Source organism: Apteryx rowi, unplaced genomic scaffold (assembly GCF_003343035.1).
Source record: "Apteryx rowi isolate R43461 unplaced genomic scaffold, aptRow1 scaffold_129, whole genome shotgun sequence".
Lineage (NCBI taxonomy): Eukaryota > Metazoa > Chordata > Aves > Apterygiformes > Apterygidae > Apteryx > Apteryx rowi.
Genome location: NW_020447519.1, coordinates 1,129,451 through 1,146,051, shown reverse-complemented (window position 1 = coordinate 1,146,051; position 16,601 = coordinate 1,129,451). Strand labels below are relative to the sequence as shown.

Sequence of the window (16,601 nt, the reverse complement as noted above, 5' to 3'; positions counted from 1 at the left end):
ATTATTTTTTCTGGTATTTTCTCCTTCAAAGATTGCTAGCTGTGTAGCTTGAGTAGATATGAACAAGAAGTATTAAAAGCAGAAGATATATTGTCAGCATGCTCTGTCCCCCCCCTTCTTAATTTGCTTATATAAAAGTCTAAAAATCAACTATTTTACTACCTTTCTATGTAAGAGGACTCATACTTTAGGAGCATATTCTGAGCGTGTCCTGAGGTATCAAGGTAATTTAACTTTAATCAGCAAGATCTTTAAAGTATGCAACTGTATATCAGCATCCTTAGTAGTCTTGATAAATTAACCTGGACTCTTTGGAAAGGCTTCTGCAGATTAAAAAAGAAACATCAGCAATACTTGGAGGAGAGAGGGAAGGGAGGAGAAATTGTTAGCATTCTTAGGAGTGTGGTTCAGGCAGAATTTATAGTACGTGGTCAGCCAGTCACCCATAAGCTAGCACAGGACACTGTCTACCAGCTGGGTATTAGGTACATTCTTCTTTGTAGATTTAGGAAGTGTAAGAAAATGTGAGCCTGTAGCCAGTATTCGGATAGATTCTGCATATGACAATAAAAGCATTTTACAGTAAAACAGCAGGTTTTCTTTCTCCTCTTGTGCTGATTTTTCTTCTGCGATGCTCTTTGCATCTGGGCACTGAATCCTTACAAATTTCATCACTGATTAACCCATGAAAGTAAAGATCAGTAAGAGAGTGTCATTAGTGTAACACACATAGGCAACAAATTCTCATTACAACTTAATGCCATCCACACAGACGGCAGAGGGTCACAGGGAATGGCTAATGGTAGTCGACAAATGTTGGGTGTATTAGTCACAAAACATTTGCTGAATTCCATCAGAATGTCGTGACAACCTTCACAGCTAGTCCCAGCGAGCTGCAGTAGGCACTGGTGTTTGCCTGTGACAAGCCGTCACTCTATCTTGGTTGAGCTTTATAGCACCAGTCAAAGCAGTCAGGGAAGATTGAAGTGACAGAGGCCCACTGAGTAAATAGTGAAACATGCAGCACATCATGAAATATTTAGCCAGGGTGTAAAAGCTCTAAATGCTTTTTCAATTATTAGCACCTGCACTGGCTGCATACATCTAACACTAACCGCATGTTAATTGCCACAATTTGTTAGGGTAGTTGTAGGATAAATTTGAAAGGGATGAGACATTCTCCACTGTGCCTTCACTTCCTATCTTATCTTCTGCAAACCCTCCCCTTAGTCCTAAAATTAACTATGTGTGCATATACACAAATATGTGCACACACGCACAGGCACACACACACACAGAGTCAGGTAGGAAAACTCAAAATTACTGGTGAGTTTCAAGACCCTGAATTTCTAGCAGGAGACTGCTAATCATCTCTTTATATGCACAGTCCAGAGCTAGTATGGCTACCTGAGGAAGGCATAATTGCAGATTTTGGCAAGCACAGAAAGAAGTTGTGCTGCTGCTGGGGTGTTTCACTGCTGATTTTATAAAAGGAGATATTTGGGGCAGAATAAAAAGGAGCCAATCCATTGTTTCACTGATGCATAAAGACTCACAGATCACAGTTTACTTTCAAACAATGCCAGAGTTTCTACTGGTCATACAGCACTCGATCCCAGTGCTTAACTTCTGGGGGAGTTCTACTGCAGATCAGCATGGGTATATTGCTGTAATACACAGTTATATATGAGTGTTGGCAAGAGGATTGAGACAAGTGTGACAAAATCCAAGGAAATACTAATATGAGGCATTTAATGAGGTAGCCATTTAACCCCTAATGGTTTTCCTAGTTCTGCCCATCCCCAGCCATAACTCAGAAGTTTTAGAGTCAAAAATTTGAAGTGAATGTGCTTGGAGTAATTGTAAATGTCTGCAAGGAAAGCAGTGCTCTTTAAAATGTAATGTTGGCTTCATCACAGTAGGTTTACTGGAAATGGGATTTATGGTTTTGCTTTAGGCTGTTATCTTCCAGGCAAGCTTTTTGGGTTTGCTGCAGTAGCATGGCATTTAGTGTTGTTCTCAAGTTTAATTGATCATAAGTGGCATTATATGCTCTTCAAAAAACTTAGAAAGATTGTATTTCATCTTCATTTTAAGTCATGCATATGTAATATTTGCCATAAGAACCAGAGAAGCTATTTTTAAACAGGAGATTATGGATGAGGAAAATTTAAGTTTTGGCACTTTTCTCTCATAGGTATCATAGATACCTGTCTTTTGCTTGCTGGAATAACCAAATAATTTGGTCATTGCAAGTGATATGAAACAGCATCTCAGTTAAAGGAGAGGCTATAGATTTTAATTGTTAAAAGCTTTTTTTCTCCTTCTTTAATGTGAAATTTTCAAGCGTTTTTGCAAGCAGATGACTTTACGGCCCTGGAGAACCCAATAGAGGTGGTGCTAATGCAGTCATTTCCACAGTAACCTGCCAATGTGACTCAAGCCTAGCTTGACAGGGCCATCTTCAAGGGTGAGGGGGGCAGTGAGGCTCTATAAACATTCAGTCCATGATTTGGCTGTAATGCTTTGCGTAATATGAATTTTAAAGGGAAGAAGGTGTCCAAACCCCTTAGGCATATTTGACAGCATTGGCCTCTGTGTCTCTGTCTTAATTAATTTTTAGTATTTGCAAAACAGGTTTAAATCATCAGATTAAAGAGACTGTATATGTCCAAAGTAGTAATACTATTTTATTAATGTATTATTTTATACAGTGACCACATTTTTGAGAAAAACAGTCCAAAGATTGTTTCTGTTCTTAAGTATCTGCTAACATCCAAGGGCAAAGTCTTATCTTAGTAGTAACAAGTTTCAAGCTCTGTAGACATCTTTAAGGATCATTTTACTCAGGGTGAGAAATCATTGATAAAAGAGATGAAAATAATAGTGTAGCCCAAAATATACAAATTTAAGAAACTCAATTATATTGAAAACCATGGATTATGAAATACAAAATATGGCTAGTCTTATCACAATTTCCTTCTCAGGCAAGAATCCATTCTCCTAGAATAAAAGTAGGGCAACAGTATCTATTAGCATACTTTCTATGGTTTTAAATGATAATTTCCTAATTACTTCACACTGATTGTGCTATATCCTGTTTGCTTCTTTTAAGACTCCCCCTTGCCATACCCCAAACAGTGAAGGTAGAGGATCCAAGTAGTTTATCGTCTTGCAAATAAGTGCATATATGGATATATAAAAAAAATCCCTTAGTTACCTAAAACTTTAACAGGGAGTTATATCTTATGATTCACATCTTTTCCCCTTCCATAATACACTTGTATTTTAACCTTAGTTAACTAGGAAATACAGTATTGAGGTAAAATCAATTCTAATAAGTCTCTGAAATGAGCTGCTTTGAACATTCCTGTGTAGGATGCAAGGCCCTAATCCAAGAGACCACTACACTAGACTGTAAGCACTCACACACTAAAAATTCTCTTGGACCTCAAGGCAGTTGAATCAAACTTTGATGTCAGATATCTTGTGATCACCTAGTTTGCTGAAAGATTCCTTTCAGTTTGTATCATTTCTCTGAATGAGACTGGAGTACTGCTAAATACCCATTTCTGTGAAAACTTAAAATGACCTATTGATTTTCAAATCTCAGAGTAGAAAAGAAATTAGAAATTAGCTTGTGGCATTTTTAAGAATTTTTTTTTAACGTAGTGTTTCTGATGAGGGAAAAGGGAAAAGGACAATTCCTTCACATGTGCATCTGATTTCTGAAGGGAAAAAGATTTCATTAGTGAACTTCCCTTTTGTTTCAGTGCTATGCTATGAAACGCTCATGGAGAACTGCCTTGTGCAAGTTTGAAAAAAAAAAAAGAAGAAAAAAAAAAAAGAAATCTCTCAATGGAAGCTCCTGAAGAGTCCTAATCTTTTTAGAGAGATTTTTGTTTGGAAACCTACAGCTGACACATCATATCAGAGATAACACCGTACTATTGAGGAGCCAATGCTTTGCATTGAAACTTAGGGAAACAAATGGCAAGGTTTTAGAAACATCATCTTCCACAGCTGGTATTCACAGTATCCCAACCTCTAAGAAATCACCTATTTTACCATTATAGTTAGTATCCTTTACAAAGCTTCAAAGCTCTTAGACAAATTATAAATCCCAAAGCAATGGAAAAAATTGCTAGGAGCAGAGTAGTTAGGGATAAAGTACCACTAAATGTTGACTGAACTTTAGTACAACCTCCAAAGAGATTGTATCCGTGGTCCCAGACCTCACTGTACCAGATGCAACTACTACAAGCAAGGAATGTGCTATGAACAGCATCATAGTTATCTCTCTCAGCCAAAACCACTGTCGTTGCAGCTAACTGAACCATAGCATGTAGACCCCTGGAATAGAAGAATGCAGAGTCTGAATATCTTTCTAGAAATTAAAAAAAAAATACTCTTTGGTGCGGCTTTTGCACCAAGAAGTCACTTCAGCTTCCCACAAAAGAGGGAGCATGCATTATGGCAAAGCCTCCATTACTGATGCCGGAGCAGGGCCAGAGCCTCCATGTAGTCCCCCAGAGACTCCTCTGCTGCCAGTAGGTTACTAGTGAAATGCACTGAACTGTATCTGTGTTGAGTGAATGTAAAAAACTATGAAAGCATTGCATTTCTTTTTCCAGGTGAGTCTCACTTATGAGTTTGCCATGTAGTGCACTGCTTCTTCTTAAAGTATGAGTACACTCTGGTTTATATGGAATACTGTATTAATAGTTTCTCAAGTCGTTTTAAGCCACTTTCTATGGAGTTGACCCTGTGTGAGTGAAATGAGTGAGAATTTTCCATTGATTTCAGTGGATATATAATCAGTGACTATGCAATTACACATAATTAATCACCCTAAAGGAACTACAGATTATACCATTTTTAGACATGCAAGCAAAACTGTTTTAAGCATAGTAACATAGTGTACTATATTCAGAGTAAATTAACCTGTATCATATACAGTGAACAAAGTTTGCTTTAGAGGACTCTCCAAAAGAGAGGTTCTTGCCACATTCTGCTGGCTCAAATGCCTTAAAAGCAGGAAACTTTCAAGTTTTGAGAGTTCAACCAATACTTTTATTTCTTTAAAAGTCTTGAAAAGGTGTGTCGCTTTAAAATTTGGCCACCTGTACCTGAATATTTAGCATATTTCTACGTTCTAAATATTTTCTTCTTTGAAATGTTATGATTCTGTATCAGGATATTTCTAGGATTCATGAGAGAAACCTTAAGATGAGACCCTGTAGTCTGGCCAGCCAACGATCTGTTCCCTGCTTTTATTTTTTTTATTTTATTTTTTATTTTTTWTTTTTTTTTAAGATTTTAAGGTTGGTTTCCCCTGTGACTTGTAAACATGGTCCTTGTAAACATGGACTTGTAAACATTCTAATGATATTCTATAATGTAATTATGTAGGGGTCCTTACTAGCATCTGACAATGTTGAAGTCACTTAGTTCTTCCCTTAACATTTGTTTTTCAGAATATAAATTAAAGAACTATATGCTGCTTGTATGTCTGTGCTTAGGTAATTATATTGCTGCTGAGCAAGTTTATAAAAATCTTTTCTATTTCCTTCTCCTTTGAGAAGCCTTGTGCTTTAAAATCTTGCTGCAGAAACACTTAGAAGGTTACCACAGATACAGTTGTCAGAGAAAATGGACATTGTTGTTTGGTATTAAAATCATGTATTCCAGATGTGGGCATTTGTTAGTCAGTCTGCTCTAAAATTACATACTGCTGAATCTTTAAAGGGCTTCAGTTTGGGAAAGCAAAATATGATTGGGCAAATTGCTAAAATATTTAAAGTGCAGCCTGTTAAAGCTTTTACTGCGAAGAGCATCACGTCAGAAGTTGTATGTGGTAAAAGCAAATAATTGGCTTTCCAGAATTATAACAGTCAGTCAGCATGGGACTCTGTTCATATCCCTTCTACTTCATTGCAGATGCTAATAGCAAGTCTTTGAAATTTATTTTGGAAGGGTAGGGTTGAAAAAAACATTTATGGACACGAAGGTGTCAGAAAGCTCTGTTTAAAATCAAATGATTATTGGTGTAGAAAGAGTATAAAAAATCTTCCAAACTGCTCCCAAAATTTTAAAACTCCTTTTTTTTATTAGCTTTTGTTTTAAAGTGGCTTCATAGTAAGCATGTAAGCATGGTAAAGTGTAAATACATTTCACTTTTTACTTTTATTCCTCTTTGGACATAGCTCTTGGGATATCTTTCCATTCATAATTCATAATATTTTCCACTTATGTTGTCCTCAACGTGTTTTTCCCCAGGCATGACCCCTTGTTAATTCCTGGCAATGAGCAGATTGACAACATGGATGCTAATGTGAAAAAGTACGACTCCACAGGGATGTTTCATTGGTGTCCAGCCAAGGACATTGAAAAGGTCATTCTGGTAGGTATCAGCAATAAGCTGTGTTAGAATAGAGGTTGTTTGAACCATAGGAGTGATGCCTAACGGGTTAATACATTCATCTCTACTATCTATAAATCTGACATATTGAAGTCAGAAACACAGTATGGTGGAACTGAAGCTATCGTTTTGGTTAAGGAGCTATGATTGTATAAATCTGTACGCCAAATACAACAGTGCGAATTGGCCCAGAATAGTCTACATTTTTGTTTCATAAGCTGAAATTTTGCACATTGAATTTGTATCTTTTGAGAATCAAGGCTGGAAATATTTAAATTTGTATGTACCCCATTTCTCTCTTTACACAAGGTGATAATACATTCTAAAATAGGCAAGTCTTGCTTTACATTATTTCTTACTTATTTATGTGAATTTTGCTCTCTTAAACTTTCTCTATTTCCAACATTTCAAGATACCCAAATAAGCCAGAGTAAGCAGTACTACTACTCTGCCCTTCTAGCATGTTGCACTGGGCCTAATCTGTGTGCTTCGTTTGTTTAACTGGAGAAGCCATCAAACTGACTCAAGTAATTAAAAATAATTAGAAGGCCTATCGCAGAGTATTTTGCTCAGTGAGAGTTTCTGCCACTTGCGTTCATGTACTCATACCTAGGAGTAACAAGTAACTAACTCCAGATCTCATACACAAAACTGATGATATTTGAAATGAACTCCCTCGTGGAACTTCACTTTGTCGCGCTTTTATAAAGCTCTTCCTGAGCCTGCTGTCTTAGATTTCCCTGCACTGTTACATGGTGTAGCCAATAATGGTGACAGCCCTGGTTTATTTTAACAATCAGGGGATAAAAGCTTGTTTCCACTTCTCCTCAAGAGTTTCTGTAATAACCATGACATTGCCTGGAATTGCAATATTGGTGTTTAAATAGTCAAGTTAGTCAATTGCAATTTCTAGTGACTGAACTGTGAGACAGAATTTGGGCTGAACAGCTTAAATTAGTATGCATTTATATGTATTCAGCAGGCAAGGAGGAGTAGCTCTACCATTCAATACCTGGTAAAAGACAGAGATAGAAATCTGTCTTCATGTTCTAAACATATTTTAGCAGATGTATTATGAATGACCTTTACATGTTGTCCCACTTTGAAAAGTGTTTCTCCAAAAATGGCACTGTGAAGTGCCTCATTTATTATCTCTTGATGATTCCATGTCAGTTTCTCCCCCTATGAGCCTGCGAATCTGTAAGTCTGGCCAGGTCCTTTCTGCTTCATGCATCATCACCAATAAAAACATTGCTGGCAAAACACTTCCCTACACCTGTTCAAGCTCACTGTCCACAATTTATGTCTACATTCATATTCATGCAAATTTAATGTTGTCCTTAGAGACTGCACAAGTACAAATCAGTACATAATTTGAAGATGATGGGATTTCCCAGGTCATCTTCTAACTGCTACTTGTTGATGATGCCTCAGTCGGAAAAGAATTCATTTCTCTGCCCAAGATTTGTTTTGGCTCTGCAAGATGCCAGCAGTACCAGGTAGTGAGAACTCCTTTTTTTGACATTCGGACTAAAATACATGACTACATACAGATTAATGAGTATGGAGAGCCAATTTTTTATCCTATTTTATTTCAGGACCTGGGCTCTGTCTTGTAAAGTGTCAGTATGCTGGGCCCTTAGGCAAAGTCATGGGTCTACTCACATGTTTAACTCAAGCATTCACTCACATGTGCTGTTGTTTGAAGGCCCAAAACCACTTTCATGGTAGAGCTGTATGAAAGTCAGTGCAATTGCACCTGAGAAAATGAAAGTTCATATATTTTTTAACTGATTGGAAATCTAATCAGAGTTCTCCTTTATCTTACACAGTGAATACCTTTGCTACATATTCCAGTCTGGATTGCACATCGTCATACTTCCATAATTTAGACAAAGAACATATACTACAGAAAAGCAAAGGAAAAGGAAAATTTTGTCCAATTCACTATTGTCTTAGTTTTATTCATTAGCAAAACCTGTGTATAATGATGCCAGAGTGTCCAGCTTCTTGGCAATATGATATCAGTGGATCTACAGTTACTTGATGGAGTGCAATAATACTAAGGTTGGCTCCAGAAATGAAGGTCATCATTTCCTAATGACTTTACTTAATCATTGTGGTGTCTGAGTTGCCTGCTCAACTGACATTACCACTGATAAGATTAGTGCAAAAATGTAATTCTTGTCACTGAAACAAGAAGATAATACTGAACATCATTCAAATGTTCTCCATGAGATCTTTTTCTGTCTATCTATTCAACAACTCAGGTCCAATTGGCCTGAAAAGTTGGTATTAGTCACGATCTTGCACACTAATTATTTCTGACTGAGAGAAGCACTGTGGAGTATAGCATGGGGGCATTCATTTTACAGCAGAATAGTGTAGAGGCTTCTTCAGTTTGCTTCAGAGGCTGGTAGCAGCTAGTGCTAAAATAACATGGCCAGCACTGAAAGAATATGGTCCTCAGCTTTCAAGATGTCACAAAGCCCTGTTGCGACCACTGGGCACTCATGCTTTCCTTTTCATATTGGTCCTGAAAAGGCACTAGTGATTCATCACATAAGGCACAATTTTGCGTCTCTTTTCTATAATCCTTCTAATGACTAAATGCACAGTAATGATAAAATGCACAAATTCGGTTCTTAGATAAATCCATAGTGCTTCTATTGTAACTAGAGTCTTAATCCACATGTGTAGCAACATATACAAGACCATAATATGGGCCAGTACAATGTTTTCCTGCATGTTTAAGGGAACAAGAACCAAATTTTCTTCTGCTGAGCACATTTAATGAAGGAAAAGTAAGTGTAAAATTGAACAGCTATTTTCCAACTGCTTCTTTGTGCATGAACAATATTGACAGTTGTGTTTTTCCTGGATTAAAACTCAATATATAATTTGATCTTCCCTTTGTTTTATTTCTCCCTTCTCTTTTTGTTTTATTTTTTTAGACTCGAAGTGAAGCAGCGATGACTGTTTTAAGTGGGCATGTAGTCGTCTGCATATTTGGGGATGTTAAATCTGCTTTGATTGGATTAAGAAATTTAGTGATGCCATTACGAGCCAGCAACTTTCACTACCATGAACTCAAGCACATTGTGTTTGTGGGTTCACTTGAATACCTGAGAAGGGAATGGGAGACACTGCATAACTTCCCCAAGGTTTCAATCTTGCCTGTAAGTCCAAAGCTGTATTATTGATACTTTGTTATTTAGGACACCAACTGGACAGATTCATATTGACTTTGATCTTAGGATTTTTTACTTTTGTCTAGTTATAGGTCTGAGGACTTAGCTTTTCCCTTTACTGTGTCTATGAAAACAGAGCCCTGTGAGACCTTATTAGAAGATATTTGCTGCAGTGTTCAGTCCCTCGTCATCCCATCGGATGAATTTCAGCTGCTATCAAATGTATTAACTGTGTTCTCTATCGAATGTTCACTGTAGTGCACTGCATGTAGCCAGTTCTGATGTTCTGATTTCCCTGACAGAATGGCAGTAGTCATTTATGACATTATTTATGTATTTATGCCCACAAAAACTTTGAAAAAAAGTATTGTTTTTCTATCTACATAATATCTATCTATATTTATAAAAAATTCCTGTAGGCTGGCCAACTTTGCAGGAACATTGCCATAGCATTTCAATTCAGAGTCTCTGCCATAATCATTGTAAAAAGGAGTTGAGGAAGTATGGCAGAATTCTGACCTGTTTGAAATCAATGGAAAGCTCCAATTGATTTTAGTGGGGACAGCCACTAAAACCACATCCACAATTCAGAGGGCCTACTTCTGCACTCCTGTGTACCATTATCATTCACTCATGTGCACAAAATGTAAATCATGAGCTCCAGTACAAACAAATGAAGACCTCCAAGCTAGTGATCTTAAATATTCATAGCTATAAATGTCGCACAAAGGTGCAAACAGGAGAGAAATGAACCTATGGTGCAGTTATGAAAGCAGTGCTCTGTACTTTACTGTTTGGATTTTTCTATTAGAATGAAAAAAAACATGAGCTTAACAGTTCTTAATACTTTCATTTCAGCAGTTTAAAATAAATAGATCCATGATAGGTGTACCTAAAATGAATTATCAGGTAAACAGCTGCAGAAGGAAAGACAGTCTTCACTTTCTGATCAATCCAGGCTGTAGTTCTTTGTTACTGGAAATACAGTTTTAGTGTAAGCCCTTGGTTCTGTGCTGCAAGCTGACGCAACAGATAGTATCACAAGATTCTCTGCTGTTACAAAAATGGTGTCCATATCAGATTTTGTCAGTTAATATCCTTCTCTTTCTCCCAATCTCTTTTAATATTGGTCATTGTGAAGGATAAAATTAAGGAATCAGAACTAAATTAACAATGTTGTTGAAGTGTGAAGCAGAATGGAATCCAGCTACTACCTTCAAACTATCTGGTGTGATGCGTTATTATAATGTGCATTTGCAAGATTTTCCTAATGCCTGAATAGGCATTAGGAAAATATACACCAGCTTTACTCTCTCCAATCATTTTGCCCCCAAGTTTAGAGCAAATTTGGACTAATTTCAAGTTAAACAGCCTAGTGACATCTTAATTTGCTGGTTAATGCAGCTTTAAAAATACAGAATATGTAAAGGAATTACTGTATCTTACATAGTAATCAAGGGTGCCAAAGGCTATAAAGTTAAGACTCCATTACTGCTTTTTTTCAGCCTATCTGGTTCAAAATGGCCATATAAAGTTAAACATATCAGCACTATTCTGATCTGATTATACTAATGTGAAAGTCCACGAAAGTTACTGAGATCATACTGGTAGAAATCACGTGTTAAGGGAGGCCATTCAAACTCATTTCCTACTTCTCTGTGCTTTGGTTCAGGAGGTAAAACTTGCTGCTAATATTTGATGGTGATGTGGTTACAGCTGAATATAAAAAAAACAATGTTCTGATTTAAAAAAGAAAAAAAAACTTGGAAATTTCATATAAAGCCTCTGTTAAAAGATGCATTTAAGCTGCTGAGTAAACTCTTAAAAAGTAGGCAAATGCCAATTTTATATATCCTCAGGCAGCCTTAATTCTGTCCCTTTGCATAAAATCATTAAGAGTAAGTCTTTAATTAATTACATGATTGCTTATTATTTTTCCCCACAGGAATCTTGCTTCACTTGATGCACAGTACAGACACAAAGGGAAGAATTAAGGTGGCAGGAATAATCATATCCCAACTTTTGAGTACTTTATAACTAAATCATATACTTTCAATATATGCTATTTTCCATGAGGTTTCAGGCCTCAAACTACTAAAGGTAACTGGAAGTAGTCAGATTGGTATCTGAAAATGGGTGGCAAATATTCCTCAATCATTGAATAAGAATTGAGCTCTGCCTTAGCTCTGTGCATTTTAAATTCACCTCTGCATTGAATATTCTCAGTGGAGCTCAGGAGGTGTTTGCCATGAGTGACCAGGAGGTGGAAGAGTAGGGTCTTGACTCTGTTTTATGAAAGTTGTGGTGAGACAAGGGGACGACTTAGTCTCCCCATCCTTATTAGGGTCTTTGGGTGCCAACCCATGTGAGCTAGCAGAGGAGAATCTAGTTTCCATAAAAACTCATTTTTTCCTGGATCCTGCATCTATGTCCTGTGACATAGACTTAATATTCTGTATCTAGAGATATGGACTGTTGAACGTGAAAGAGAAGTGTTGTCTTTAAACAAAACATGCTAGGTGAAGTGTTGTGTCTTGGTTGTGTTAACTATGAAAAAAACCTAAAGACTGCCACAACATTTCTTTTTAAATATTGCATTCTCTGATTGGGCATTGCAGCGACAGGGAATATTACATGAGTTCTGCCCATTAAGGTAGAGTCTTGCTTCTGTTTCAAAGGGTTTAATCACACAGCTTTGAAGATCAGTGTATTTTCCTTGAGGAAGCACCAAAAGCACATGTTGGAAAGGATTAACCTTTTTTTGTATTGCTGCAGGTAGTACACATTTTAGAAAAATAGCTCTATCTTGATTGCATTTCAAATGTGTAGGACACATAATGCTTTTCTGTTTAAATTGTTATTCTTTCGTCCAAGACCTTCCTGACTGGGTATTAGATAAATAGACATTTAAAACACACCCCTTGTTATAGTCAGAGAGCCAGAGGTTGCCACATGATAGCACCTTAAATCAAGACAATTTTAAGTTGCAGATGAGATGTAGAATGCTGGCATTATTCCTATTTCTTGTTTGTTAGTAATAGCTTGACTGAGTATTGAGACTGAACCTAAAATGCTGCCATCAGCACCAACTACCCTTTAGATTAGCACACATCTCCTATTCCCTGGCACATAGTTAGACCAGCTTAATGTCAGAGCATAAAAAAGATACTTGTTAAATAATTTCCCAAAGCTCCTTCTCAATCTTTAATTTGTTTTTCTTTTTTTCCTCTCTTTCTCCCCCCCCCCACACCCTTTTTTCGCTGTGCCGAAGGGTACGCCATTAAGTCGGGCTGATTTAAGGGCTGTCAACATCAACCTCTGCGACATGTGCGTTATCCTGTCAGCCAATCAGAATAATATTGATGATGCTTCGCTGCAGGACAAGGAATGCATCTTGGCGTCACTCAACATCAAATCTATGCAGTTTGATGACAGCATTGGGGTCTTGCAGGCTAATTCCCAAGGTAAGGACTGCCCTATAATACTTCTCTGCAGTGCCTACAGGGGACAGGACCTGGCAGGAAGAATATCCCTCACTCAGTAATTCAAAGAGCCCTACATCAGCTTGCTTGACAGTTAAACCTGCTGATTGGTATGATGGCTTTTAAAGGGGCAGTCACATAATTTCTCTGCTACATCACAAAGCACATCTTGTGGAGGAAAAATGAATGAAGCTGAAACTGTTGGGTTTTTTTTTTTTCATTTTTAATTTTCCTCAAAAAAAAATAAAATAATTGCTTGCTCACCCTGCCATGCTTTATGGCTTTCTTATCAGTGCAGTCACTGTTTTATAGACAAAGATAACTCATATCGACTTTGAACTACATGAAGCCTCTGTCTAACGAGATTTCTTTTCTATGTAAAGCACATTGCAGCCACAGAGAAAAAGAACTAAGTATCACAAGCCAAAAAGTAAAGTAAAAAGAACAAGAATTTTAAATTAGATGGCTTTATACTTCTTCTGCCTTCTTGCTCAAAAAGCTACTTACATGTAACTCAAAGCTGATTTCTTCCCTTGGTTTGACATGTATTCATCCCATTTAAAGATACTGAATGAAATCCTTCAGTCTTTGCTGAGACTAAGGGACTGATTCATAGGTAGCCAAAGGCTATTTTACACCAACTATGCCAGGGCAAAGCAGCTGCAAAGTAGTCATAAGCACCCTGGCAAATACCATCAGTGTAAAAACAGTCATCTTTCCATCCCTGAAGGGTCTTACAGTTTATGCAGCAAAAGAAAGTCCTACCTTGATAAACCTATTAAGTGTGCAGTAAATATTCCCTCTGGATCTAGCCTTGTTTTAAATGTAGGTGTAAAAGGGTAGTGCTTTGGTCTGCAATTTCCCTGTAAGCTTGTCCTGAAGATAGTCTCAGGAGTGTGTGAACAAAGATTAACTTCAGTTCTTCCTCTTTACACTCTAATGAGTAATTATGAACTATTAGCCAAAAATCAGAGGCAAGCGTGTAGCTTCTTAAATGTGGAAAACTGTTAGAATGATTAATTAAACTGTGGAATTTGATAGTGGAATTAAATTGTACCAGGATATTTTGAAACTGAAAATTTAGCAATTTTCAAAGTCTGATTGGATAGTTATCTTGATAACAAGTAGATTCAGAGCATGAGAGGAAGGAAATGATTTTCTCATCTCATATGTGTTTGAATTTTCAACCCTATCTTTGCCTGTCAGTGAGACAATCCCAAATATTTCAGAGTTATTCCCTGAAAAACTTGTGAGAGAGATGAATTTGTTCACATTACAGTAACATACAGTATGGATTAGGAAATTCATTAGAGAAGTGGAAAACAGGCTTTCAAGTTCCTTGTTTGAGTGATTTAGACCTGGGATTTGAAATTTTGTACCTCAGAACCAAATATGTAGTTTCAGTACCAGGCTATTGGCTATTCTATGGTGGGTCTCTCTGTCTTCTATCATGCACATAATTAGAATCATCAAGTAATAGAATCTGTTTGTCTTTCTCACCACTTTCCTCCCTTCCTTCCTGTTCTTGAGCAAGGGCTGTCTCAGAGAATTTCCTTCTTGTGCTGTTGCACAGAGGTTAGTGATAATCCCCATACTTGCGGTGCTCACATATAAAGAATCTGCAACTGTAAAGAGAGTTTCTTTATTGCTACAAATGTGAGAGATGCACAAAAAGGCTGCAATAGCTTCTGGCTGCTCTATTTTACCTCTAGGAGTATGCTGGATCTTAGACCACCCTGAATGAGATGGAAAAACCTAGCGATGTAGCAAGTCTTGTGCAGCACACAAACACCTACTGTTTTTTAGTCTTCATGCCTGGAGACTAAAGACCTGACCAGATAAAACCCTGAGCAACCTGGTCTGACCTGATAGCTGACCCTGCTTTGAGCAGCAGTTCAGACTAGAGACCTTCTGAGGTCCCGTCAAGCCTGAATTATTCTGTGGTGCTATGACTCTACATTATAAAGCTGTCTGTTACAGCATAGCCCCTATGGGTCAAGAAGTGTAGTTGGGGTCACAATGTAAACCCCTTCAGCAATATTTGATATCACTGATGCAGACAAGCAGTGGGACAATAGGTTAGTGCACACTAAAGAGTTCTTGGATATTTCTTCAGGTAAATATCAATTTGCATGTAAAAACAAGATGACTCTTTATGCAACTTTTCTGGGGAAGCAGGGCATAACATAAGGGAGATGACAAGGAGCCTGTTTTATTTTGCAGTGCTGACTAGGAGGGATTATTCTGAAACTGGTTACTTCAGAAAGTAGTCATCTTCCCAGTAAATTCTCTACTTATGGTGTCCACAACTTATGAATTGTTTGCATTGCTTTCCATACAGAAGATTTTCTGGAAAGATTTTGAATACAATGATTAGACTGCCAGAAACATTTAGATCAATAGATGGCACAAACTTTATTGGAAATTATATCCAACGTGACATTTCTGTCTATAAGATGCAGTTTTAATGTACTGTAGGTACAACTATAGTGACAATTATATAAACCTGGTGATTCAGCTTCTGCTGGTCAACAAGCAGAATCCTAGAAGCACCTTGCAGCTCCTTATTGGCAATTAAGTACCGTTGTTTACAAAGTGTGTTGTCACTTTATTTTTGCTTAAACATTTGCGTGTTATTTAACATACTCACTTATCTTGGGCAAACATTTCAATTCACATTAGCTGATACAAGCCTTGACTATTGCCAGTCTGAATTTTTCCAGATCTGAATTTTGAATTCAGACATTCCTCACTCCCACACACTCTTGAAAGAGTGCTCCATGCTACTTTTTTATATGACTCCTATTACTGATCATAGTTAATACTGATACTAGAAAATCTGGGTATGTGGAAGAAAGTCAGTTGACCTTTGACAGGGTGATGAAAAGAGAAGAAACAAAACAAAATGTGTGAACAGCCTGAGAAACATATGGCCTAAGCGGCTAGATTTTTGGCTAGGGAATTAACAGTGTAATTTTACCCTTGCTATTTAAGCAGCTTTTCCAGTATTGTCAAGTAATAAGTTAGTATAATTCTGTAGTCAGTAAGCAGTGGAATCTCATATGAAAACTTGATATATAGTTTATGTTTATGTCCCTGAAAAAGTTACAGTCATTTAATTGATAGGTTATTGAATGCACAAGAATCACTCCAGTTTTTACTCACTTGGGACTATTTCACTCCAGTGTCAGACAAAAGATGATACCAATACAAGAAGTGTGCCATAAAAAGCAGGATGCAAATTTATTTAAGCATCAAATAAATCATAATCATTGTCCTAGTGCTGAAGTTCATTTTTATCTCCCTTATTTTCTGTTGGAAGGAGAAAAAAAGCCCTCCAAATTTGGGGATTTCATTCCCTTTTCCCCAAAGCTGCACTCTCTTTACCTGTTTAAATGCCAAAGTCATTGCCAGCCTTAGTCATATAAACACTAAGTATTAGGCAACCTTCTGCATCCATCCAATTCTGCCCTTTCCAGCCAGGGTGGTAGTGTTCCACTGGTGACT

At 37.3% G+C, this 16,601-nt stretch overlaps 1 protein-coding gene across 18 annotated transcripts in view; it reads left to right on the top strand.

Annotated features, from left to right (window-relative positions):
* The window catches only part of KCNMA1 (potassium calcium-activated channel subfamily M alpha 1), a 545,549-nt gene that overhangs the window by 487,679 nt on the left and 41,269 nt on the right, over window positions 1–16,601 (top strand). For all 18 annotated transcript variants that reach the window (XM_026056020.1, XM_026056024.1, XM_026056027.1 and 15 more), the window contains 3 exons: window positions 6,280–6,403; window positions 9,376–9,600; window positions 12,884–13,076. In XM_026056020.1, the coding sequence (XP_025911805.1) occupies window positions 6,280–6,403; window positions 9,376–9,600; window positions 12,884–13,076 (542 nt within the window). The remainder of the gene's footprint in view (window positions 1–6,279; window positions 6,404–9,375; window positions 9,601–12,883; window positions 13,077–16,601) is intronic.